Source organism: Pongo abelii, chromosome X (assembly GCF_028885655.2).
Source record: "Pongo abelii isolate AG06213 chromosome X, NHGRI_mPonAbe1-v2.0_pri, whole genome shotgun sequence".
In the NCBI taxonomy this organism is placed as follows: domain Eukaryota; kingdom Metazoa; phylum Chordata; class Mammalia; order Primates; family Hominidae; genus Pongo; species Pongo abelii.
Window position 1 is genome coordinate 55,940,948 of NC_072008.2, and position 27,875 is coordinate 55,968,822.

A 27,875-nucleotide genomic window follows, 5' to 3' on the forward strand; every position below is an offset into this window, starting at 1 on the left:
AAGTTGTTCTCATTTCTATTGGTGAATCCCCGCCTATACTACAGGATCTTTCTCTGCAAGTTCTCTATTCGTCTGAGTATACAACAGGTCCTTCCATATCACACGGGCAGTTCTATGCTCAATCTTACCAACACCAGAGTGGTATTCTCATATTGGGAGGCATCTCAGTAGGCCTGCCCACAGCAATTATGTATTTTCTATTTACAGGCAGTCCACTGGACAGCCCTTCCCACATAAGGGTCCTCTTTATCGTACAAGCCGACATATGGGTGAACCACCCACCATAGGGTACCTCGCATTTCTATTGGCAGGCTTCCAGTTAGCTCCACCCAGCATCATAACGTCTCTCTTTTTCATAGGTCAGTTCACTCACGTGAGTTCCTATGTAAAACAGGAAGGCCTGTGGAGAGCTGCGCCCCGTGAGCGTGGTACTCTTTGGTGATGGCGGATGGTCGCATGTGTCGCCATAATAGGGTATTTCTCTTTTCTAGAGGCAGTCTTCTGGTCAATTCTGTGACATCAGGGTCCTTATCACTACAGGTAGGCTTTTGGTCATCACCACCTATGCCTGAATCCTCTCCTCAATACAAGTAATTCCTCTGGTAGATTCCGATAACCTACAACTTGATTTTTTCACCAAACAGTTCTCCTGAACTGCGCTCAGTCTTCCTACAAAAGATTTTTTTTTTTTTTGAGATGGAGTTTTGCTCTTGTCGCCCAGGCTGGAGTGCAATGGCACAATCTTGGCTCACTGCAACCTACGCCTGCCGGGTTCAAGAAATTCTCCTGCCTCGACCTCCCGAGTAGCTGGGATTACAGGCGCATGCCACCATGCCTAGCTGATTTTTGTATTTTTAGTAGAGACGGGGTGTCACCATGTTGGCCAGGCTGGTCTCGAACTTCTGACCACAGGTGATCCGCCCAAAGTGCCAAGACCATAGGTGATCCGCCCAAAGTGCCTCGGCCTCCAAAAGTGCTGGGATTACAGGCATGAGCAGCCACGCCCGGCTTTTTTTTTTTTTTTTTTAAGCTACATAGTGCTCCTTAGTATAGTTTTTACCGTATTTAAGTCCCCTGTTACCATCCACATTGATGGATATTTTAACTATTTTCAGCATTCCAAGCAGTAGTGTGGGGCGTACCCTCTCCTGTTTCCTTAATCATAGTTACAAGTGCTTTCTAGAATACACGCCTGGAAGTAAAAACGTCAGAAGCTTAAGGTACTCAAATTATAACTTGTAATAAACACTGACAAATTGCCTTTAACATGGTTGTACCAGTTTACACTCTTGCAACTAGTGGATGAGAGTATTTCCTTCCATTCTTGTCAAAGCTCGATGTTATTGTTTGCATGCTTTTTTGTGGTTTTTTTTTTTTGCCAAAATGATGGATGCGAATTGGTATCTCATAATTGATGTATTTTTCCACGTTACAGCCTCAATTGAAACTCCCTGTGAACTCCTCCCTAATCCTATTCTCTTTTCTCCCTTTGCATGGTTTTACACTTTCTCTATATATTTTTAAATAATTAAAATAGTATTGTTTTGCAGCCTTTAAAATTTCATTTAAATGATGGCATATGGTATATAGTCATTTGCTACTTTTTTCATTCAAAATTTTGTTTTAGAAATTAATTCATATTGAAATGTGTAGCTTGGTTTACATGCTAATATTAGTCTATTACATATCCTTATATTTGCTATGGACATTAGGCTGTTAGCTATTTTTCATTTGTTTTACCATTTCAAACAGTGCTGTTTTTCTGATATATTTCTCAGTGTGCACGTGTGAAAGAATTTCTCTAGAATATAACCTAAAAATTGAATCCCCAGGTTGTAAATTTTAAGTATCTTTTAATTTACTAGCTATTTCTAATGTGATGGTGTGTAACATAACCTTATTTTGTTTTAATTTGCATTTTTCTGATTACTATTGAGGTTGAGCATCTTTTGTGTTTTCTTGGCCGTTTAGGGTTTTTCTTCTGTGAACTAGCCTTTTCATATCCGTTGCCTATTCTACTGTGTTATTTGTTCTTTTCTTGTTGATACACTGGAGTTCCTCTTGTGTTCTTGTTTTATGTGTCTCATAAATCTTCCTGCAGTCTGTAGTGGCTTGTTTTTACCCTTTGTTTGTTACTTCTGTCTGTATGTGTGTCCATGAATTTTGAGTTTTTATGTAATCCATTTTTTTAATATTTCTAAGAAATTCTTCTCCACTCCAAGGACACAATCGTATTTATTCCCCTGTATTCTAAAGAATACCAGTTTTAGGCCGGGCATGGTGGCCCACGCCTGCAATCCCAGCACTTTGGGAGGCCGAGACAGGCAGATCAATTTGAGCTCAGCAGTTCGAGACCAGCCTGAGCAACATGGCGAAAGCCTATCTCCACAAAAATTACAAAAATTAGCCAGGTGTGGTGGCACACACCTGTGGCCCAGCTACTCGGGAGGCTGAGGTGGTAGGATTGCTTGAGCCTGGGAGGCAGGGGCTGCAGTGAGTCTAAATCACCACTCCAGCCTGGGTGACAGAGTGAGACCTGGTCTCAAAAAATTAATTAATTAATTAATTAAAATTACAAATATCAGTTTTGATTTTCACATTTAGGTCTTATTCATTCAATAAATATTTATTAAAGCAGGGATTCTTCTGGGCACTGGGAATACTTCATCAAAACAAATGAACAAATATAGGCAAAAATCTGTCTTTTTTTTTTTTGAGATGGTGTCTCTCTCTGTCACCCAGGCTATTTTTTTTTTTTTTTTTGAGATGGTGTCTCTCTCTGTCACCCAGGCTAGAGTGCAGTGGCGTGATCTCGGGATCTCGGCTCACTGCAAACTCCACCTCCTGGGTTCAAGCAATTCTCATGCCTCAGCCTCCCAAATAGCTGGGGTTACAGGTGCACGCCACCACGCCTGGCTAATTTTTGTGTTTTTAATAGAGATGGGGTTTCACTATGTTGGCCAGGCTGGTCTGGAACTCCTGACCTCAAGTGATCTGCCTGTCTCTGCCTTCCAGAGTGCTGGGATTACAGGTGTGAGCCACTGCGCCCGACCGAAAATTTCAGTCTTTATTGACCTTACAGTCTATTGAACAAGACCATTAAATAATAGAATAGTGTATCATTTTAGGGAATAAGTGCTAAGGAGAAAAAGAGGGATAGAGAGTACAGATGATGCGGTTTGTTTCTGGACTCCTTTGTCTCTTTGGGCCTTCCCTTTGTTAATAACATAGTTTTAATTTACTACAGCTTTATAATAAGTATAGGTGTCTAGTAGAACAAACCTCCTAATTGTATTTTCTGTAATATGTCTTAGATATTCTAGGGCTTTTGTTCCCCTCTGTAATATTGAGGATCAACTTGAAAAGTTGTTTTGACACTCTTTCTGGAATTTTGATTGGAATGTTATTCCATTTTTAAAGTAAAATGCAGAATGTTGATATCTTTATGAAACTGAGAATTTCATTATATTAGCATGGTATATCTATTCATTTATTAAGACCATATTTTATGTCTTTTATTAAGGTTTGTTAAGTTTGTTGGGTTTTTAATATTTTTGGTGAAAGACATCATTTGTAGTGTGTTTTATTTTTCATTACATTTGTTCATTTGTAGCTATAAATGCCTTTCTAAATGTCATTTTACTGCATCTCACAAGTTTCAGAATATAGTCTGTTCATTGCTGTTTAGGTTTGAATATCTTGTAATTTTCATTTTGAACTCTTCTTTAACAAATGAGATTTTAAAGAATGGTTTTTGATTGGGAGGCTGAGATGGGCAGATCAACTGAGGGCAGGAGTTCGAGACCAGCCTGCCCAACATGGGGAAACTCCGTCTCTACTAAAAATACAAGAAATTAGCTGGGCGTGGTGGCAGGCGCCTGTAATCCCAGCTGCTCGGGAGGCTGAGGCAGGAGAATCGCTTGAACCTGGGAGGCGGAGGTTGCGGTGAGCCGAGATTGCGCCACTGCACTCCAGCCTGGGCGACAAGAGTGAAACTCCGTCTCAAAAAAAAAAAAAAAAAAAAAGTTTTAGAAATTTGTAAGCATTTTTTCTTATTTTTACTATAATTCATAGTTAATTGCATTGTGATCAAAGAAAGTGAACATGTTACAGATTATTTGAAATTTTTAAGACTTATGGTAAATTTTGCAAATTCTTGAAAAAAATGAGATTTTTCTTGGGTGCAAGTTTTTATATATAGGTTAATCTTTAATTTTATTGGGGTTTATTGGGACTTTTTAATTTATGTGGGTTTGTTTCTTGACTCTATTTTTCCTTTGGGCCTTTTGTTTTCCCTTTATTAATAACGGTCTTAATTTACTGTAGCTTTATAATAAGACTTGGTGTTTGGTAGGAAAAATTGCCCCACTGTATTTTCTTTAATATGCTTTAGGGTATTCTAGGGCTTTTGTTCTTCCCTATAATATTGAGGATCAATTTGAAAAGGATTCTCATTCTTCTTATTTTTTCTCTGTTTCTAATATAATAGAGGAGAGTGTAATTATGTCTTGTTTGTAGATTCATAAATGTCAACTCATAATTCTGTCAGTTTTTGTTTTGTCTGTTTTGTTGCTACCTGGACACATGCATCCAAGTCCATGATGCACTGTTTATTTTATTATTTTGGAGTGTCCCTCTATTGATGCTTTTTGCCTTTAATTCTATTTTCTCCAATATTTAATTTTTTGATGTTTTTTCTTTTAGATGTAGCTCTTAGAAATACTATATAGCTCGATTATTTAAAAATGATTCTGGTTATCTTGTCTTTATTAGATGAAGTTAACTTTTTTTATTGTTATGTTTATGAATAGATTTTGACTCATTTTTACTATTTTAGGGGGTTTTCAGTTTGTTCTTTTTCTTTTCAAGACAAGGTCTTGCTCTGTCTCTCAGACTGGAATGCAATGGCGCAATCATGGCTCACTGCAGCCTTGACCTTTTGGGGCACAAGCGATTTTCCCACCTCTGCCTCCCAAGTAGCTGAGACTACAGGCACATGCCACCACACCTGGCTAATTTTTGTATTTCTGGTAGAGCTGGAGTCTCACCATGTTGTCCAGGTTAGTCTTGAACTCCTGGTTCAAGTGATCTGCCTGCCTTGGCCTCCCAAAGTGGGAGGATTACAGGCGTGAGCCGCTGCGCCTGGCCAGGTTTTCAGTTTAACATCACTTTTCTTGGCTTCTTTGTCCCTCATATCCTCTGCTGCTTTGGATGCTGCAGATTATATTCTTACTGTGTTTGTCTTTAAATTTTTTAGATGTACACACAATTAATTTGTCTAACAAAATCTTTGGTTACTCAATATTTTCCATCCTTTTAACTATTGCAAAAGCCTTAGTATTCTGGAACTACCCATTGAACCCCTACTTATTATTTTTGGACACAGTTTTGTTTTTCTTTACCCTTTTAAACACAAAAAAATCAGTTATAATTTTATAGTCATAATAAACATAGTCTGTTAGTTTCTTTCTTCATTGTTGTTTCTCCTTCCCCCATATTTTCCCTCTGGCTTCACTGCTCATATTAAAAAACATTGTTTACCTGTGAGTGTATTGATGATCTTTGGTTAACTCTAATGACGGAAAATGTCTTCATTTTGCTCTCACACTTGAATAATTGAGTACAAACTTATGAGTGACAGTTATTTTACTTCAACATTTATAAGTATTTCTAGTATCCATTGTTTTTTGCCCTCAGTCTAGTTGATCTTCCTTTAGAATAAAGCTTTTTCCCCTCTAGTGGCTCTTAAGATTGTTGCTTTATTATGATTTATTATTAATGTCATATAATTCTTTTTACATAAAGTGCAAACACAAGCACAACTAATCTATGATGATAGACAACAGAAAGTAGTTACAAGGGTGAGTGAAGTTTGGAAAGGGGATGAGAAAATCCTCTGGGGTGAAAGAAATGTTCCACTTCTTGTGCTGGATGGTAGTTACATGGGTATAAACAATTGTCAAAGTTGATCAAATTGAATATGTACATTCTATGCATTTTAACATATTTGAATTATTTCTAATTTTTAATGCTGTAGGGCTTCAGCAATTTATGGCAAACTTCTTGCAAAAAGCTCTCAGCATCCTCTGAGGCAGAGCCAATTGCTCAAACATCACGTTGTACCAAAGGTCCCAGAAGAGTTCATATGAAACATTTGGCGATTATTTCAAAGGAATGAAGCATGGCATCTATATCTTCATCTTCTCTAAATTGCACAGCTAGGTTTGAGTTTTAAAAAATTTCCAGTGTTATTTTTTTATTGCAGGTGAGCCAGCAGTTCTGTGTCTGCACAGTAGCTTTATCAGTTAAAGTCTTATCAGCAATAGCCTACTCCTGACAATATCTACAATTTTCTCACTGCTGTGGGGCAATAGGTACAATTCTCTTTTCTATAGCTAGGCACACAGATAAGATACATCTGAAGTCTGTATACTAATGGTTATAAAACAAAGCTTGAGCATCTCTATGGCATATTGCACTGGAAATAATCTTGGAAATAATGAGGGAAAATTATTTTAGATAAGAAATATATCATAAACAGAAAATACCTGTGACTTCTTGGAGATTATGAAAGCTGGCACACCTCAAGCAGTACCCAACTCAGCACCACTGCCATTGTATCAAACACCCACCTTCCCTGACACTTTATTCTTGATATTATAAGGTTTTATTCAGTGTGTCTTGGAGTGGGTTGACTTGTATTTATCCTGTTCAGTGGACTTTTTAATTTGAGAACTCATGTCTTTCTTCAAATCTGGAAAGTCATTAGCAATTTCTCCTCATTATTAATCCTTTATAATTCTCTAAATATTCTTTTGAAACTTTTATTAGATGAATGTTGGAGTTTCTCAGTATACCTTCAATTTCTGTTCACTATTCTTTTGTATTTATATATACATATATATATATATTTTATTTTACTTTAAGTTCTGGGATATATGTGCAGAACGTGCAGGTTTGTTACACAGGTATACATGTGCCATAGTGGTTTGTTGCACCTATCAACCCGTCATATAGGTTTTAAGCCCCGCATGCATTAAATATTTGCTTTAATGCTCTCCCTCTCCATGACCCCCACCCCACAACAGGCCCCAGTGTGTGATGTTCCCCTTCCTGTGTCCATTTGTTCTCATTGTTCAACTTCCACTTATCAGTGAGAACATGTGGTGTGGTTTTCTGTTCCTGTGTTAGTTTGCTGAGAATGATGGTTTCCAGCTTGATCCATTGTCCATGCAAAGGACATGAACTCATTCTTTTTTTATGGCTGTATAGGATTCCATGGTGTATATATTTCACATTTTCTTTATCCAGTCTATCATTGATGGGCATTAGGGTTGGATCCAAGTCTTTGCTATTGTAAATAGTGGTGCAGTAAACATACGTGTGCTTGTGTCTTTATAGTAGAATGATTTGTAATCCTTTGGGTATATACTCAGTAATGGCATTCTTGGGTCAAATGGTATCTGTGGTTCTAGATCCTCGAGGAATTGCCACACTTACTTCCACAGTGGTTGAACTAATTTACACTCCGACCAACAGTATAAAAGCGTTCCTATTTCTCCACAGCCTTGCCAACATCTGTTGTTTCCTGACTTTTTAACAATCACCATTCTAACTGGCGTGAGATGGTATCTCATTCTGATTTTGATTTGCATTTCTTTAATGACCAGTGATCATAAGCATTTTTTCATAAGTTTGTTGGCCACATAAATGTCTTCTTTTGAGAAGTGTCTGTTCATATCCTTCACCCACTTTTTGATGGGGTTGTTTGTTTTTCTGTTGTAAATTTGTTTAAGATGCCTCTAGAGTCTGGATACTAAACCTTTGTCAGATGGGTAGATTGCAAAAATTTTCTCCCATTCTGTACGTTGCCTATTCACTCTGATGATAGTTTAGTTTGCTTTGCAGAAGCTCTTTAGTTTAATTAAATCCCATTTGTCAATTTTGGCTTTTTTGCAATTGCTTTTGGTGTTTTAGTCATGAAGTCCTTGCCCATGCCTATGTCCTGAATGGTATTGTCTAGGTTTTCTTCTAGGGTTTTTATGGTTTTAGGTTTTACCTTTAAGCCTTTAATCCATCTTGAGTTAATTTTTGTATAAGGTGTAAGGAAGGGGTCCAGTTTCTGTTTTCTGCATATGGCTAGCCAGTTTTCCCAGCACCATTTATTAAATAGGGAGTCTTTCCCCATTGCTTGTTTTCATCAGGTTTGTCGAAGACCAGATGGTTGTAAATGTGTGGTGTTATTTCTGAGGGCTCTGTTCTGTTCCATTGGTCTATATATCTGTTTTGGTACCAGTACCATGCTGTTTTGGTTCTGTAGCCTCGTGGTATAGTTTGAAGACAGGTGGCGTGATGCCTCCAGCTTTTCTTTTTGCTTAGGATTATCTTGGCTATACGGGCTCTTTTTTGGTTCCATATGAAATTTAAAGTAGGTTTTTCTAGTTCTGTGAAGAAAGTCATTGGTAGCTTGATGGGAATGGGAATAGCATTGAATCTACAAATTACTTTGGGCAGTATGGCCATTTTCATGATATTGATTCTTCCTATCCATGAGCATGGAAGTCTTTTTCATTTGTTTCTCTCTTATTTCCTTGAGCAGTGGTTTGTAGTTCTCCTTGAAGAGGTCCTTCACGTCCCTTGTAAGTTGTATTCCTAGGTATTTCATTCTCTTTGTAGCAATTGTGAATGGGCGTTCACTCATGATTTGTCTCTCTGTTTATCTAATGTTGGTGTATAGGAATCCTTGTGATTTTTGCACACTGATTTTGTATCCTGAGACTTTGCTGAAGTTGCTTATCAGCTTAAGCAGTTTTTGGGCTGAGATTATGGGGCATTCTAAATATAAAATCATGTCATCTGCAAACAAAGACAATTTGACTTCCTTTCTTCCTATTTGAATACCATTTATTTCTTTCTCTTACGTGATTTCCCTGGCCAGAACTTTCAATACTATGTTGAATAGGAGTGGTGAGAAAGGGCGTCCTTGTCTTGTGCCGGTTTTCAAAGGAAATGCTTCCAGCTTTTGCCCATTCAGTATGATATCGGCTGTGGGATTCCAACAAACAGCTTTTATTATTTTGAGATATTTTCCATTAATCTCTAGTTTATTGAGAGTTTTTAGCATGAAAGGGTTTTGAATTTTGTTGAAGGCCTTTTCTGCATCTATTGAGATAATCATGTGGTTTTTGTCATCGGTTCTGTCTATGTGATGGATTACATTTATTGATTTGCATATGTTGAACCAGCCTTGCATCACAGGAATGAAGCTGATTGATTCTGGTGGATAAGCTTTTTGATGTGCTGCTGGATTCATTTTGCCAATATTTTATTGAGGATTTTCACATTGGTGTTCATCAGGGATATCGGCCTGAAATTTTCTTGTTTTGTGTCTCTGCCAGGTTTTCATATCAAGATGATACTAGCCTCATAAAATGAGTTAGGGAGGAGTCCCTCTTTTTCCATTGTTTGGAATAGTCTTAGAAGGAATGGTACAAGCTCCTCTTTGTACCTCTGGTAGAATTCGGCTGTGAATTGGTCGTATCCTGGGCTTTTTTTTTATTGGTAGGCTATTAATTACTGCATCAATTTCAGAACTTGTTACTGGTCTATTCAAGGATTCAACTTCTTCCTGGTTTAGTTTTGGAAGGATGTATGTGTCCAGGAATTTACCCATTTCTTCTAGATTTTCTAGTTTATTTGCATAGATGTGTTTATAGCATTCTCTGGTGGTAGTTCGTATTTCTGTGGGATTGGTGGTGATAGCTGCTTTATCATTTTTTATTGTGTCTATTTGATTCTTCTCTCTTTTCTTCTTTATTAGTCTAGCTAGCAGTCTATTTTGTTAACCTTTACAAAAAACCAGCTTCTAGATTCATTGTTTTTTGAAGGGTTTTTCGTGTCTCTATCTCCTTCAGTTCTGCTGTGATTTTAGTTATTTCTTGTCTTCTGCTAGCTTTTGAATTTGTTTGCTCTTGCTTTCCTATTTCTTTTAATTTTGATGTTCAGATGTCTATTTCAGATATTTCCAGCTTTCTGATGTAGGCATTTGGTGCTATAAATTTCCCACTTAACACTGCTTTAGCTGTGTCCCAGAGATTCTGGTACTTTTTCTCTTTGTTCTCATTGGTTTCAAAGAACTTCTTTATTTCTGCCTCAATTTCATTATTTACTCAGTAGTCATTCAGGAGCAAGTTGTTCGTTTTCCATGTAGTTGTGCAGTTTTGAGTGAGTTTCTTAATCCTGAGTTCTGAATTGATTCCACTGCAGTCTGAGAGACTGGTTGATATGATTTCCATTCTTTTGCATTTGGTGAGGAGTGTTTTACTTCGAATTATGTGATCAATTTTAGAATAAGTGCTATGTGGTGCTGAGAAGAATGTATATTCTGTTGATTTGGGGTGGAGAGTTCAGTAGATGTCTGTTAGTGTCGCTTGTTTCAGAGCTGAGTTCAAGTCCTGTATATCCTTGTAAATTTTCTCTCAATGATCTGTCTAATACTGACAGTGGGGTGTTAAAGTCTCCGACTATTATTGTGTGGGAGTCTCTTCGTAGGACTCAAAGAACTTTTTTTTATGAATCTGGGTGCTCCTGTATTCAGTGCATATATATTTAGGTTAGTTAGCTCCTCTTGTTGTATTGATCCCTTTACCATTATATAATGCCCTTCTTTGTCTTTTTTGATGTTTGTTTGTTTAAAGTCTGTTTTATCAGAGACTACAATTGCAACCCCTGCTTTCTTTTGCTTTACATTTGCTTGGTAAATCTTCCTCCATCCCTTTATTTCGAGCCTACATGTGTCTTTGCACGTGAGATGGGTCTCCTGAATACAGCACACTGATGGGTGTTGACTCTGTATCCTATTTGCCAGTCTGCGTCTTTTAATTGGGACCTTTAGCCCATTTACATTTCAGATTAATATTGTAATGTGTGAATTTGATCCTGTCATTATGATACTAACTGGTTATTTTACACATTATTTGATGCAGGTTCTTCATAATGTCATTGGTCTTTATATTTTGGTGTGTTTATCCAGTGGCTGGTACTGGTTTTTCCTTTCCATATTTAGTGCTTCCTTCAGGAGCTCTTGTAAGGCAGGCCTGGTGGTGACAAAATCGCTATTTGCTTGTCTGGAAAGGATTATTTTTTCTCCTTTGCATATGAAGCTTAGTTTAGCTGGATATGAAATTCTAGGTTGAAAATTCTTTTCTTTAAGAATGTTGAATATTGGTCCCCCACTCTCTTCCAGCTTGTAGAGTTTCTGCAGAGATCTGCTGTTAGTCTGACTGGCTTCCCTTTGTAGGTAACCTGACCTTTCTCTCTGGCTGCCGTTAACATTTTTTCCTTTGTTTCAACCTTGGTGAATCTGATGACTATGTGTCTTGGAATTGATCTTCTTGAGGAGTATTTTAGTGGTGTTCTCTGTATTTCCTGAATTTGAATGTTGGCCTGTCTTGCCAGTTAGGGGAAGTTCTCCTGGATAATATCCTGAAATGTGTTTTCCAACTTTGTTCCATTTTCCCTGTCACTTCAGGTACACCAATCTGTTGTAGGTTTGGTCTTTTCACATATTCCCGTATTTCCTGGAGGCTTTGTTCATTCCTTTTCATTCTTTTTTTTTCTAATCTTGTCTTCACGCCTTATTTCAGTAAGTTAATCTTCAATCTTTGTTATTCTTTCTTCCACTCAATTGATTTGGCTATTGATACTTGCGTATGCTTCATGAAGTTCTCGTACTGTGTTTTTCAGCTCCATCAGGTCATTTATGTTTCTCTCTAAACCGGTTATTCTAGTTAGCAGTTCCTGTAACCTTTTATCAAGGTTCTTAGCTTCCTTGCATTGAATTAGAACATGCTCTTTTAGCTCAGAAGAGTTTGTTATTACCCACCTTCCAAAGCCTACCTCTGTCAATTCATCAAACTGATTCTCCATCCAGTTTTGTTCTCTTGCTGGAGAGGAGTTGCAATCATTCAGAGGAGAAGAGGCATTCTGGTTTTTGGAATTTTCAGCGTTTTTGTGCTGGTTTTTCCTCATCTTCATGGATTTACCTACCTTTGATCTTTGAGGCTGATGACCTTTGGATGTGGTTTTTGTTTCGGGGTTCTTTATGTTGATGTTGTTTTCTGTATCTTTTCCTTCTAACAGGCTCTTCTTCTGCAGGTCTACTGTAATTTGTTGGAGGTCCACTCCAGACCCTGTTTGCCTGGGTATCACCAGTGGTGGCTGCAGAGCAGCAAAGATTGCTGCCTGCTCCTTCCTCTGGAGGCTCCATCCCAGCGGGGTACTGCCCTGATGCCAGCTGGAGCTCTCCTGTATGAGGTGTCTGTCCACCCGTTTTGGGAGGTCTCTCCTCGTCAGGAGGCAGAGGGGTCAGGGACCCACTTAAGGAGGCAGTCTGTCCCTTAGCAGAGCTTGAGCACTGCACTGGGAGAATCCTCCTTGTCAGTATCAGCTGCTCTCATCAGAGCCAGCAGGCAGGAGCTTAAGTCTGCTGAAGCTGTGCGCACAGCTGTCCCTTCTCCCATGTGCTCTATCCCAGGGAGATGGGAGTTTTTTCTATAAGCGCCTGACTTGGGCTACTGCCTTTCTTTCAGAGATGTCCTGCCTAGTGAGGAGGAATCTAGAGAGGCAGTCTGGCCACAGCCCCTTGCCAGGCTGTGGTGAATTCTGCCCAGTCCAAACGTCCCGGCCTCCTTAGCACTGTCAGGGGAAAACCATCTACTCAAGCTTCAGTAATGGCAGATGCTCCTCCTTTCACTAAGCTCGATCATCCCAGGTAGACTTCAGACTGCTGTGATGGCAGTGAGAATTTCAAGCCAGTGGTTCTTAGCTTGCTGGCTCTGTAAAAGTGGGACCCCCCGAGTGAGACCAGTTGGCTCCCTGGCTTCAACCCCCTTTCCAGGGGAGTGAATGGTTCTGTCTTGCTGGGGTTCCAGGTGCCACTGGGGTACAACCAAAAAAAAAACCTCCTTCTTCTAGTTTGGCGTCTGCCCAAACAGCCGCTCAGTTTTGTGCTTGAAACCTAGGTCCCTGGTGGTGTGGGCATACGCGGGAATCTCCTGATATGCAGATTGCAAAAACTGTGAGAAAAGTGTAGTATCCAGGTCGGATAGCACAGTCCCTTGCGGCTTCCCTTGGCTGGGGGAGGGAGGTCCCCAAATCCTTGCATTTCTTGGGTGAGACGATGTCCCATCCTGTTTCCACTCTCCCTCTTTGGGCTGCACCCACTGCCTAACCAGTTGGTTATGCAGTTGGAAATGCAGAAATCACCTGCCTTCCTTGTTGGTCTCTCTGGGAGCTGCAGACCAGAGCTGTTCCTATTTGGACATTTTCTCAAAGGGCCTTATTTTTATATTTTTATGACTACTGCATGTTGGATGTTCTTTAGTACTCTATCTTCCAATTAACCAATTTACTCTTTGACCATGTCCAGTTGAGTTTGTCTCATCTATTGCATTCTTTAAATTTCAGTGACATTTTGTATTCAACATTTTTAATTGCTTTTTTATTTCTATCTGTATTGCTTTCCTTGCATATATTTTATTATATTCACTCTTTGTTGCTTTGACTATACTGAACATACTTATTTTATTATCCAGGTGGCTGTATAACATTATTGTTTTCTTGAGAGAATTCATTAACTAGTTGATTTTTCTTGTTATTAAATTTCTTCATGTATTTTTGGGATTTTGGTTTTCTGCCTGATTTGAACAGATAGTTTTGGTTCTCCACCTCTTGCCTACCTTTATTCATTAGCCTGTGCTCCCTCAACCCTTTCTAGAGGCTTTTTGGTTGCTTTCTCCCAGCACTCCAGGCTTCAATCCACTACCACATTCCAGAATGGAAGTTCTGAGTTACTGTCTCATGATGTTACAGAGAATACTACAGATCCAGTAGAATCAGTTACAACAGCTAGTGGGCTTGGCCCAAATTCTGGTTGTGAGGTTTCATCAGTGATGATCTTCTTTCCTAGACCTACAGTTTGCCAGGGTTTGGCAGCAATACTTTTTTAGCTTCTTTGCACAAGCAGAGGTAGTCCCTAGGATGGGGCTAGAATGCCACTGAATTTTGGTCTCCTTTCTTCTCCCACCAATAAACAAAAAATAAAAAATAAAAAAAAAAAAACTCTGAACTTTCAATTCCTGCTTGATAATCCAGAGTCCAGCAATCCAGTGGCTTAGTTTCACTCATTATTTTGTTTTTTTCTTGTCTAATAAGATGCTTTTTTTCCTTATATTTGAGCTTGATTTTTTTATGGTCTATCTGTTTATCTGTGTAATTTTATTCCTTATATATTTGGAGCAAAAAGAAGAGGGTTCCTAAAGTGTATTAAATCAGTGTACCAAATTGACCTGGCCATAATATGTGTTTAATATATGTATGTTGGTGTGACTTGTCCTGAGAATAACAAAAAGCAGCTGAGATTATGTGAAACATGTACTGGACCTAAAATCCTGACTCTACTCTCTGTATTCCATATGCTCTTGACATGCCATTTAATTCATATTGCAGAATAGATTCATTACATTAAGCTATGCAAAACTTGACCCAGGATATAGCCATCTCCACAAGGTTTTTATCTGATTTTATGTTTTCTTTTGTTTTGCAGACAGTCTCCTTCCCCTTTCCAGGCACTTGAGGCTGAACCCTTGGAAAGAAAAACAAGCAGTAAGTGACAATTAACAAGGGGTTATTGCCTTTTAAAGGGTCTCAGAACACTTGAAAAAAAATATTCCAAATAAAAAGGTACTTTTCTCCCACAAATTCAAAACTCTCGAAGCCTTGGAATAAAGTAAGACTCCAAATTTTGTTGGATTGAGGTTTTTAGTTCAAATTGCAGCTCCTAAAGGATTAAAATTCAATCTAAAGACTCCCAAGTTAAGTAAGCTTTCCATGCATAGTTATTAAAATCAATCCTCTTTGTTTGTCACTATCATTTCTGTGTGATATATTCAAGTTTAAGAACCAGTGTTGCCCTTAAAAAGAATAACATAACATAATAAAAGTTTACATTTATGGAACATTATAATTGTCAAACACTAAACTTAAACCTTGATATACACGATACATAAATTAATGGTATACATTAAAGTATTTCTTTTGATATTCTCAATAACTCATTGAGGTAGGACTTTTTATTATCTTCATTTTACAGATGGAGAAGCTTAGTAAGGTGTGGCAGAAACAAGTTGGTGAGTCTATTAGCAATCACTTATTCCAACAGTCTACTTTAGTTTGCTACATGCACAGCTACTTCAAACATAACATTTCCAGAATTGAACTATTTCATTTTTGGTGCGTGTGAGAATGCTGAGGAGTTCTCCAGAAACTCGAAAAGTTAATCTGATTGCTAAAGAGAAAAGCTAAAGAAAATAGTGTTAACATAGTAAATCCTTTCATAGATTCTTGGGTGTCCAGTGGCTTTTGTACATGGATATAAATACTTACTACTACTTGTACTTTGCCTACTGCTGAATTTTATGAAACTCAAATAACTTATAAACAAAGATTTTAAAACTAATTTTTATTGACCATCTAAACTTTGGTTACCAATTTGATGAATTAAATTTCCTAAAAGTTTTAAACTGCAATTACAAATTTGACGTGGCCTTTTCTGAAACACTTCAAACAGCTTGACTAGTATATGAAATCTACACAAATACAATGATTAAAAATATATCCATGCACTTACATTTAAAGTTACTCTAAAATATGAATACCACAGGTTTATTTCCTCTTTATTTCCAGCCTTGCATATTTTTCTTCCTTGGGCTAACATTTTATCTTCAGAGGATTTTAGTAATTTTATTCCCTTTTACATTTTTCTAGGGTTTCAATAATCTTAGCCAACTGAGAGGAAAAAAGAAATACCATTTCAGACATGCCAAGGTAACAGAATACAGGTTATCGACTAATTTGATTCTTGGGGCAAGGGGATCATAAGACATGATTGGGTAGTTCAAAATGATTTAACCGTAAGGTATTGGCTGAAGTCCTTTTGATATCAATTTTTAATTTATTATCTCATGGTACTAATTCCCTATCTGTCACACAGAGGTTTGGTTTTGTTTGTTTGTTTTTTGTTTTTGTTTTTTGTTTTTTGTTTTTTGCAACTTGTCTTTAACAAAAATGAAGCATTATTTAATTTATACATGTTTGGTAGTATCCATTATCCTGTCCTGTCTTCTTGCTATATTTACCTAGTCTAAGATGTATGTATTCCTTATTAATATTTTGTGATAATCATTAGGACTTTTGAAAGGATTCATTTTTTAGAAGATAAGGGATTGAGTTTTCTTAGGTAGTTCTTTTCTTTCTTTTTTATTTTTTATTTTTTGAGACAAAGTCTCGCTCTGCCACCAGGCTCGAGTGCAGTGGTGCGATCTCCTCTCACTGCAACCTCCGCCTCTCAGGTTCAAGTGATTCTCCTGCCTCAGCCTCTCGAGTAGTTGGGACTGCAGGTGTGTGCCACCACGCCCAGCTAATTTTGTATTTTTAGTAGAGACAGGGTTTCACCGTGTTGGCCGGGATGGTCTCGATCTCTTGACCTCGTGATCCACCTGCCTCGGCCTTCCAAAGTGCTGGGGTTACAGGTGTGAGCCACTGTGCCCAGCCGGTAGTTCCTTTCGTTAAATCATGTTGTTAATAATCTTGCAACACCCTGTTGGACCTATTTCTACGTGATTATTATTTGTGACCATCAGTATTAATCTGTCTTACTAGTTCTTGGTATACATGGCAGCTGATCTTTGTGCGAATTAGAATAAAGATGTCCTGTCTAGGAGGATACAGTTTAGCCGCATGGCGACCAAATGGCTCCTCGGTGTGAGTTAAAAAGAGATACCACTTTGGGATTGACACAGCCCCAGAACCAGAGTACATGGTTTGGAAAACAGAGCTCAGGCTGAATTTCATGCTATCTGGTTGGGCACTGTATTAGTCAGGGTTCTCTAGAGGGACAGAACTAATAGGAGATATATATATACATATATATATAAAGGATATAGATATGGATATATATATAAAGGATATAGATATGGATATATATATATATAAAGGATATATATATGGATATATACATAAAGGATATATATATGGATATATACATAAAGGATGTACATATATATGGATATATACATAAAGGATGTACATATATACGGATATAAGTATATAAAGGATGTACATATATACGGATGTAAGTATATAAAGGATGTACATATATACGGATGTACGTATATAAAGGATGCACATATATACGGATGTACGTATATAAAGGATGCACATATATGGATGTACGTATATAAAGGATGCACATATATGGATGTATGTATATAAAGGATGCACATATATATGGATGTATGTATATAAAGGATGCACATATATATGGATGTATGTGTATACAGGATGCACATATATATGGATGTATGTATATAAAGGATATATATATGGATGTATATATAAAAAGGATATATATATGAATATATATATATAAAAAGGATATATATATGGAGATATATATATAAAAAGGATATATATATGGAGATATATATATAAAAAGGATATATATATATGGAGACATATATATAAAGGATATATATATATGGAGACATATATAAAGGATATATATATATGGAGACATATATATAAAGGATATATATATATGGAGACACGTATATATAAAGGATATATATATATATGGAGACACGTATATATAAAGGACATATATATATGTGGAGACACGTATATATATAAAGGACCTATATGTGTGCGGATAGATACGTATATATATAAAGGACCTATATGTGTGCGGATAGATACGTATATATATAAAGGACCTATATGTGTGCGGATAGATACGTATATATATAAAGGACCTATATGTGTGCGGATAGATACGTATATATATAAAGGACCTATATGTGTGCGGATAGATACGTATATATATAAAGGACCTATATGTGTGTGGATAGATACGTATATACATAAAGGACCTATATGTGTGTGGAGATATATATATATATATATAAAGGACCTATATGTGTGTGGATATATATATATATATATAAAGTACCTATATGTGTGTGGATATATATATATATATATATAAATATATATATATATATAAAGGACCTATATGTGTGTGGATATATATATATATATATATATATATATAAATATATATAAATAAAGGACCTATATGTGTGTGGATATATATATATATATACACACACATATATATATATATAAAGGACCTATATGTGTGTGGATAGATAGATATATATATATATATAAAGGACCTATATGTGTGTGGATGTATGTGGATAGATATATATATAAAGGACATAGATATGTGGATAGATATATATAAAGGATATATATATTAGGATATATATATGATATATACATTAAGATATATATATGATATATATATTAGGATATATATATGAGATATGTATATTAGGATATATATATATGATATATATATTAGGATATATATATATCATATATATATATATATAGCTCCAGAGGGAGGAACGATGCCACCAGGAGACACAACAACAAATCCGTTCAACTGGAAGTTAAGATTGCCACCTGGACATTTTGGGCTCCTCCTATCTTTAAGTCAACAGGCTAAGAAGGGAGTTAGAGTGTTGGCTGGAGTGACAGACCTGGACTATCCTATATATATATATCCTTTATATATATACATATATATATGCTTTATATATAGATATATCCTTTATATATCCTTAACATATATACATATATATATCCTTTACATATGTACATATGTATATCCTTTATATATATATTTATCTCCTTTATATATATATATATATCCAAATTTTTTGTCACCAATTTTCCAGTCATGCTTCTTCCAAGTCCCTGACCATCCAGCCAAACCATTGGTACACCCCATGAATCAGTGTATAATCCCACATCTGGCCATTTCTCCTTCCATGCAAAGTGCACAACCAGTTACACTGCTCGAAGTTCTGCCCACTGTGAAGATGTCCCTTCACCGGTGTTCTTCAGGGATATCCTAGAAAGTGGCTGTAGTGCTGCAGCTGTCCACTTTCAGGTGGTTCCTGCATATCATGCAGAACCATCTATGAACCAGGTTCTAGTCTTCTCTTCCTGTATCAGCTGATCATAGGGAACTCTCCTTGAGGCCATCGGTGCAGGCTGGGGGAGAGAAGGCAGGGTGGCAGGAGTGGAGACCATGGGCATTTGAACCACTTCCTCATGTAACTTACTTGTGCCTTCAGGATCTGCTCAAGCCCAATCACGAATATACCTCTTCAATTTGATGATGGAATGCTGCTGTGCATGACCCACTTTATGGCTAGATGGGTCAGAAAGCACCCAGTTAATGATAGGCAGTTCAGGTCACATGGTGACTTGATGACCCATAGTCAAATGTTCACTTTCCACCAAAGCCCAGTAACAGGCCAAAAGGAGAGTAGTTATCTACAGAAGATGGCAGGGCCTTGCTCCAAAATCCTAGCGGCTTCCACTGCGATTCATCTATGGGGGCCTGCCAAAGGCTCCAAACAGCAGCATCCCTACCTGCCACTGACACCTCAAGCACCATTGGATCTGCTGGGTCCTATGGCCCAAGTGGCAGAGCAGCTTGCACAGCAGCCTAGACCTGTTGGAGAGCCTTCTCCTATTCTGCACCCCACTCAAAACTGGAAGCTTTTCGGGTCACTCGATAAATGAGCTGGAGTAACACACCCAAATGAGGAAAGTGTTGCCTCCAAAATCCAAAGAGGCTCACTAGGCGCTGTGCTTCTTTCTTAGTTGTAGGAGGGGCCAAATGCAGCAACTTATCCTTCACCTTAGAAGGAATATCTCGACAGGTCCCATACCACTGGACTCCTAGAAATTTTACTGAGACAGAAGATCCCTGAATTTTAGTCAGATTTATTTCTCATACTCCAGCACGCCAGAGTCTCACCAATAAGTCCACTGTGTTTGCTACTTCTTGCCCACTGGATCTAATCAGCATAATGTCATCAATGTAATGGATCAGTGTGATATCTTGCGGAAGCAAAAAGTGATCAAGGTCTCTTCAAATAAGATTATGACACAAAGCCAGAGAGTCAATATACCCCTGAGGTAGGACACTAAAGGTATATTTCTGGCCTTGCCAGCTGAAGGCATATTGCTTCTGGTAGGCCTTATGGACAGGAATGGAGAAAAAAGCATTTGTCAAGTCAGTGGCTGCATACCAGGTACCAGGAGATGTGTTAATTTGCTAAACCAATGAAACCACATCTGGTACAGCAGCTTCAATTGGAGTCACCACTTGGTTAAGCTTACTATAATCCACTGTCACTCTCCAAGATCAATCTGTCTTCTGCACAAAACAAATGGGAGAGTTGAATGGGGATGTGGTGGGAATCACCACCCTTGTGTCTTTCAAGTCCTTGATGGTGGCACTAATCTCCACAATCCCTCCAGGGATGTGATATTGTTTTTGGTTTACTATTTTTCTAGGTAGCGGCAGCTCTAGTGGCTTCCATTTGGCCTTTCCCACCATAATGCCCCTCACCCTACCAGTCAGGGAGCCAATGTAGGCGTTCCGCCAGCTGCTAAGTATGTGTATACCAATTATACACTCTGGCAGTGGGGAAATGACCACAGGATGAGTCCGGGAACCCACTGGACCCACTGTAAATCGTACCTGAGCTAAAACTCCATTAATTACCTGACATCCATAAGCCCCTACTTTAACTGGAAGACCACACTGACGTTTTGGGTCCCACGAAATCAATGTCAGCTCAGAGCCAGTGTCCAGTAGTCCCCAAAATGTCTGATCAGTTCCGTTTCTTCAATGCAGTGTTACCCTGGTAAAAGGCTGGAGGTCTCCTTGTGGAAGGATGGGAGAAAGATTAACAGCATAAATGGTCAGTAGTGTGATGGGGTCCTTCCTCAAGGGGACCCAGCCTCCCCTTCATTCAAGGGGTTCTGGGTCTGTAAACAGGCTCAAGTCTAGAAATTGATTGAGAGGCTATGATTCTCTGTTTTCATAATTCAAATTAGTCTTTTGTCCATTCAACCTAGAAGTTTTCTGCTTATATAAATTAAGTAGGAATGCAGTAGGCTTCCTATCAATTTCACTTCTAGGAACACCATGATTAATTAGCCAATGCCAGAGCGCTCTCTCTCTGTCTCCCCACCTCTCTGTCTCTCTGTCTCGCTACACACACACACACACACACACACACACACACACACACACGCACACAAAGGGGAGTTTACTAAGAATTCACACTATCACAAGGTCCCACAATAGACCGTCTGCAAGCTGAGGAGCAAGGAGAGCCAGACCGAGTCCCAAAACTGAAGAACCTGGAGTCTGAAGTTTGAGGGTAGGAAGCATCCAGCATGGGAGAAAGATGTAGGCTGGAAGATTGGGTCAGTCTAGTCTTTCTATGTTTTTCTGCCTGCTTTATATTCTAGCCTTACTGGCAGCTGATTAGATGGTGCCCACCCAGATTAAGGGTGGGTCTGCCTTTCCCAGCCCACTGACTCAAATGTTAATCTCCTTTGTCAACACCCTCACAGATACACCCAGGATCAATACTTTGCATCCTTCAATCCAATCAAGTTGACATTCAGTATTAACCATCACAGGCACCCTTGGGCTGCATGCAACCTATACAACTATACACAGCAGCCATTGGTATCGTACCTGTTTTTCTGGAACCACATATAGCTTACTCATCGTTTTTCCTGTATTCTTTCCTGTTTGCCCATTGATAGAAACAAGTACATATCTATGCTTTACAAAAGACATATACTTAAAATGAAAAAAGTACCCATGAATATTTAGCAGTTTCATATATAAAAGCAACAAATCTTAAATATCCTATGGCATTTTTTTTTTCATTACAAGTACCTTTTTTCTTTTCTTTTTTTTTAAGAGAAAAGATCTTATTCCACTGACCAGGCTGGAGTGTAGTGGTGCCATCACAGCTCACTGCAGCGTTGAACTCTTGGGCTGAAGCAATCTTGCCACCTCAGGCTTCTGAGTAGCTAGAACTACAGGCGCACGCCATCTTGCACAGCTGATTTTTTAAAAAAATTATAGAGGCAGAGTCTCACTCTGTTGCCCAGGCTGGTCTCAAACATTTGGCTCCAAGCAATCCTCCTGCCTTGGCCTCTCAAAGCACTGGAATTACAGGAATGAGCCACTGCACCCAGCCCACAACTACCTTTTTTATTTTTAGGAGTATCATTATGTACTTACAGCATTTAACAGACTAAAATAGTTTCAATTAATCATAGCATATGTGGTAAAATAAAAAGTTACAATTTGGCAGTGAGAGCTCCTTTAAGGTGACTTTTCATCCTTTTAACACTGCTCCTGACATTCTTGAAAGAATTTTTTATTGTAACAAGAGTCTTTATTAATATTGCTGACTTTTTTCTGCCTCAAAATGTGTATCAGCTACCCTCCTTATCAGTCCTTTGAGTGGGGACCAAAATCTGGGCACAGGAATGCTTCTGAAAATTGAAGGCAGGTAAAAGCACTGCTTCTACTGCTGCTCCTGTTATTGGGTGTATTAGTCCGTTCTCACACTGCTATAAAGAACTACCTGAGATTGGGTAACTTATAGAGAAAAGAGGTTTAGTTGATTCACAATTCCAAAGGCTGTACAGGAGGCATGGCTGGGGAGGCCTCAGGAAATTTACAATTATGGCAGAAGGTGAAGGGGAAGCCAGCACATCTTCACATGACAGCAGGAGAGAGAGAGAGAGCAAAGGGGGAAGTGCTACACACTTTCAAAAAAACAGATCTTGTGAGAACTCAATATCATGAGAACAGCAAGGGAGAAATTCATCCCCATTATACAGTCACCTCCCACCATGTCCTTCCTCCAACATTGGGGATTACAATTCAACATGAGATTTAGGTGGGGGACAGAGCCAAATCATACCATTGGGACTGCGTGTGTGTGTGTGTGTGTGTGTGTGTGTGTGTATGTGAATAAGAGACAGAGCAAGCATAAGCATGCCCATGCTGAAGAGGTATTTCTAAGGTCATTATGAGTTCCCACCACTTTTTCCAACTTAACTTATTATGTTGTTGTGCCATTTTTTGCTTATAACATATGGTTTCATCAGTCGCTGACATTTTTGCCTATATCAACACTCGGGATAGGTTGGGACCTGGGAAACAGGCTACCCACAAATATGAGTTTGAGTACTTTTCCAGAGCATGTGCAAAATGTCCCTGTCTCCTTTCCTGGAGCAACTTAAGCAAGTTTGGGTTCTAAGATGTGTTTGAGATTAACAGAGGCCATCTTTTGATGGTTACCATCTTACTCTAAAACTCATATAGTTTTATGGGTTTTGCTTTGTATAGTACATATACTGTGTTGAACGTGTACCTGGTTGGCATGTGCTAGCCTGTTCTCCATATCTCTGCTTCTGGGTAACATGTCTTTTAAGCTTAAGTAATATATTCTATGGGATCCCTTTTGATTCCTATTATCTGGGTTAAGTTGTTCCTCTCTATGCTCTTCTATTACAGTATCTAATACTCATCACACTGTATTTTAACTTTCTTTTTTACTTCTCTGTCTTTCCGCATTACTCTGTGATATCCTCTTGGGTTGCGTCTTACTCATCTGCCAGACCTATTACGTACTTCTTGGAACATGGTGGATGCTCAATACGTAAATATTGAATGTTTCTAAATGAGTCCCAAAGAAACAATACACAGTGATAACTTGGTTTTACTAGCCAATATCTAAGGATTGGAGCACTTTCGCAGGTGAAGATGGAGGAGAAATTCTGTAACACTAGAGCCCCCATTTAAAGAATAAAAGACTACTGAGTACTAAAATGCTTCCAGGCTCTTCGTGGTTGGCATAATAAGCTAAATATTTCAGGTTAATCTCCTGCTTTTCCAAGATCAGTGCCCCACTGGGAAGGAGATCCATTAATTCCCTATGGGGAGATGGAAGCAGGATTTTTATTAGAAAAGGCTTTCTGTTGTCTTAAAAGATGAGTAGAGGTTAGTTAAGTCAAGGCAATAGGTAGTAAGCCATTTTAAGCGAATGTTTTTGAGCAAAGGGACATGAGAAAAAAAGATGGGTGTGTGGTGAAGATCCCAGTATTTCAGTACTTTTTGGATGTGAAGTATGAAGCAAGAAAGCTAGGGTGTTAAGTTATCCTGGAAAGGTAAGCATAGGTGAGATTTTGGAGGGCCTTTTATGTTGCATTAAGTTATAAGATTTTATGTTATAATAACAAAATAGAGAAGATTGGTATAGTGAGTAAAAGCATATGTTCTGCAGTCAGGTTGCCTATGTTTGAAAGTCAGCTCTGGCCTTTACTAGCTCTGTGACTTAGGCTTTTTTGTGCCTTATGTTTTTTACTCTGTAAAGGAAGAATAATAAGAGTACCTATTTCATAGGATTATTTTGAAGATTTGAGTTAGAGTGCTTACAGCATTCTATAATGATTAACAGTTGGTACAACTGTTGTGTTATTTTTTATATTTATGCTGTAGAAAGACCACTCAGGCCACCTGTATGAAAGATTATTTAGAGTAGAAGAGAACCAGAGTATGGAAACAATATGGAGATTAAAGTGCCTCTCCAATAGCTCCCAATGACATTTGCTGGATATGTTTGCAACATAGTCCTATGTAGTGATTTTAATGATATCGCATACTTTACACATGGATTTTGTGCAAACTGAATTAAAGGAAACCTTGCCATTTTATTTTTCTTACAAATGTCCTGGGTGTGAACTTACTGGAAATAGAAGCTCTGGGGCTTTCAGGACCTTGCATACTGTGGCTAAATTTTGGTCCTGCTGTTCAGTGTATAGTTCAGAACTCATTTCCTAAGAAGGTGACCTGGAGAGAGGAAAACCAGCTGTTTCCCAGAAAAGGATTCAAAATGGCAGCAAGGTTAGATTCTAGCATCAGTATGAGAATAATAGAGGCTATGCTCTGATAGTTACCATCTTACAGTAAAACTCAGGTTGCACATATTGCTGCCTGTTGTATATCGTATGTTGAGTATGACCAAGAGTCAATGGGTATAGTGAAAATAAAAGATCTGGGCTGTGGATCTAGCTGTCCTACTTACTCGTGTATGTGGATCTCAGTTGCCATATCTGTGACATGAGATTAATAATACCATGTTATCTTGCAGGGCTGTGATGAAAATCAGTTCAGATCATCTATGTGAAAGCGCTTAACAGAAATCCAAAGGCACTCGATGAATGAAATGATTTTTAAAACCATTAAGGAAGACTCAGAAATATAATGTGATTTATAAATATGTTTGTCCCTTCATTAAATGAACTCATCAAGAGTTTAAGTATGTGCCAGATGATCACCTGTTATGCAAGTCACCGTAGTTTGCACAATTCAGTTTATGATTCCTCTTGAAGTGACTTTCTGCTTCCAGTCAAAGCTCAAGAATTCCACCTAAAAATGTTTTTCTGCCCAAAAGCTTTTTTTTATTACTTCCATGTTTTGAGCCTTGTTCCAGAAAGCTGAGGTTTCTCCAGGTCTGACCACTAATCAGTGAGACATTGGTGCCTCTTCCTTCAGTGCTTCTAGCAGACCTACTGATAAGCTCCCTAGATGAGATACACTGCATAAAAAAAATGGTGCCCAAACAACAGCTTTAAGTGCCTGCTAGATCTCTGTTCTTTCAGAAGTCTCTCTCCACTTATCTCTCCACTAAAGATGGACTTAAAACTAAAAGATTGTGAATTTTGGTACAGTCTCCATGGCCAGGTCCCAGGGCTGCTGGACTGGGACATGGGGAATGAGTTATTTCTGCCTTGTACCACAGACCAGTGCTCTTTAGGTGAGCAGATCCTTGCCAAATACAGATTCCAAGTAATGAAGCCCCCAGAGATGCCTCAGAATAGGAGACCCAGTCCTGATGAAGATGGTCCTCACTGTGAACCCAATCTGTGGATGTGGGTGGACCCCAATATCGTGTGTCCCCTTGGCAGCCAGGAGGCCCCAAAGCCCAGTGGAAAAGAGGATCCGACAAACATTTCTCCTTTCCCTCAGCCTCCACTAAAAGATGAAGAGTCTAACTGCTCAGAGGACAAAATGGTAGAGTCTCTGCCATCTTCCTCCAGTGAGCAGTCTCATTTACAGAAGCAGGGTATCCATTCCCCCAGTGACTTTGAGCTCATAGAAGAGGAGGCTGAGGAACAAGAGGACAACTCCCTCCAGTCCCCTGAAATGAAGTGCTTCCAGAGCCAGAAACTATGGCAAATCAACAGCCAAGAGAAGTCCTGGCAAAGGCCCCCTCTCAATTGTAGCCACCTTATTGCCCTAGCATTAAGAAACAGCCCCCACTGTGGTCTCAGTGTGCAGGAGATCTACAATTTCACCCGACAGCATTTCCCCTTTTTCTGGACAGCTCCGGATGGCTGGAAGAGCACCATTCATTACAACCTCTGCTTCCTGGACAGCTTTGAGAAGGTACCAGACAGCCTTAAGGATGAAGATAATGCAAGACCTCGCTCTTGCCTTTGGAAGCTCACTAAGGAGGGGCACCGCCGCTTTTGGGAGGAGACTCGTGCCTTAGCCTCTGCTCAAAGGGAGAGAATCCAGGAGTGCATGAGTCAGCCAGAATTGTTGACCTCTCTCTTTGATCTTTGAAATACCACTACTCCCTTTTGGAACACTGCCTTCCTTACTGTGCCTACTTATCCCCTGACATTCGTTAATCTCTAAACTTACCCAGCCTGGTTGGTGCCAAGCCTGTCTTTAGCTACTGTTACAATAATGGTGTTAAGTAAAGTTAGAGGTGGGTACAAGGGAGACAGAACTTAAATCCAGGTGGAGAGTCATGGAAAGTCGCATGAGGAGTGGCTGTTGTTCCACATTTTGAGCAAAGGAAGAAAATCCTAGAAACAATGGCATAGAAACTAAGGAAGGAAGGGTGTGTTTTGTGAAAGAAAGGAATTTTGTTTATAGAGAGTATTTTCACACATGGAAGTGAACAGTGGAATATAAAGCATAAAAGGCAGGATGGAGCCAAGCCATGGAGAACCTCGAGTGCCATGTGAAGAGAATTTGACTTGTGATGGAGAATCAAGTTTCCCCCTCTACCATTCATCAGCTACATCTCCTTTTTAAGTAACCCATTTTATCCTTCAGAACCTCACTTTTCTATTTCTGGCCCTGGACTTCTAAGCCTTGTTTCTTTGTCATCCAATTCCAGTATTGACAAATAATTCTAAACAGCTACTTTTAGTTTGTATGTTTAACGTGCTGTGAAATATTCCTGTATTAACCCCAAGCCTTTTGATGATAAAGCTTTATTTTCCATTCTTTTTAGTTCTCAAGATTTTATTGAGGATATGCTAATGTGTCAAGGTCCATCTTAGATGCTGAGGATAAAAAGCTGAGGGATACTAGTGGGAGATATATTTATAATGTAAGTATGATGAAACAGATGTGAGAAATTGACATGGAAATGGGGAGACATTCTTCCTGGGAAACACATGAAAGGCATTGGAAAAAATACATTTTGAGCTAGTTTTGAAGAATAAATAGAAATTTGCTGGGTAAGTAAACTGGAGTAGAGGCATTACAGAGGCAACAGTGTGAACAAAGTGGATGCAGTGTTTGGGGGAATGGCATGAAGTTCAGTGTGGCTTAACTACATGAGGACCGTGAGTGACTAAGAGAAAACTATTAGGTGTTTGGACTTCATCTTGTGGGTTTTTGGAAGCCAAGAGACATCAGTGGTGTTTTGCTAAAAAACAAAAAAAGAAACGAGCCAGCAGCAGCAACAAACACTACAGCATTTGTTTTTCTAATTTCAAAATTATCTTTAACACATTTTCTATGAAAATAAACTTTTGTTTATCAG

General features: G+C 38.6%; 1 protein-coding gene across 1 annotated transcript; it reads left to right on the plus strand.

Moving 5' to 3' along the window:
• Positions 1-414: 414 nt before the first annotated feature.
• On the plus strand, positions 415-27,875 carry FOXR2 (forkhead box R2). The gene is made up of 5 exons (XM_054544232.2): positions 415-540; positions 14,606-14,664; positions 15,152-15,188; positions 15,826-15,885; positions 25,179-27,875. The coding sequence occupies exon 5, from the start codon at positions 25,721-25,723 to the stop codon at positions 26,654-26,656; it is 936 nt and encodes a 311-aa protein (XP_054400207.1). The 5' UTR covers positions 415-540; positions 14,606-14,664; positions 15,152-15,188; positions 15,826-15,885; positions 25,179-25,720; the 3' UTR covers positions 26,657-27,875.

Bases quoted from the DNA above. Each gene is read 5' to 3' on its own strand.
- FOXR2 (XM_054544232.2), top strand. From the start codon at position 25,721: ATGGACTTAAAACTAAAAGATTGTGAATTTTGGTACAGTCTCCATGGC.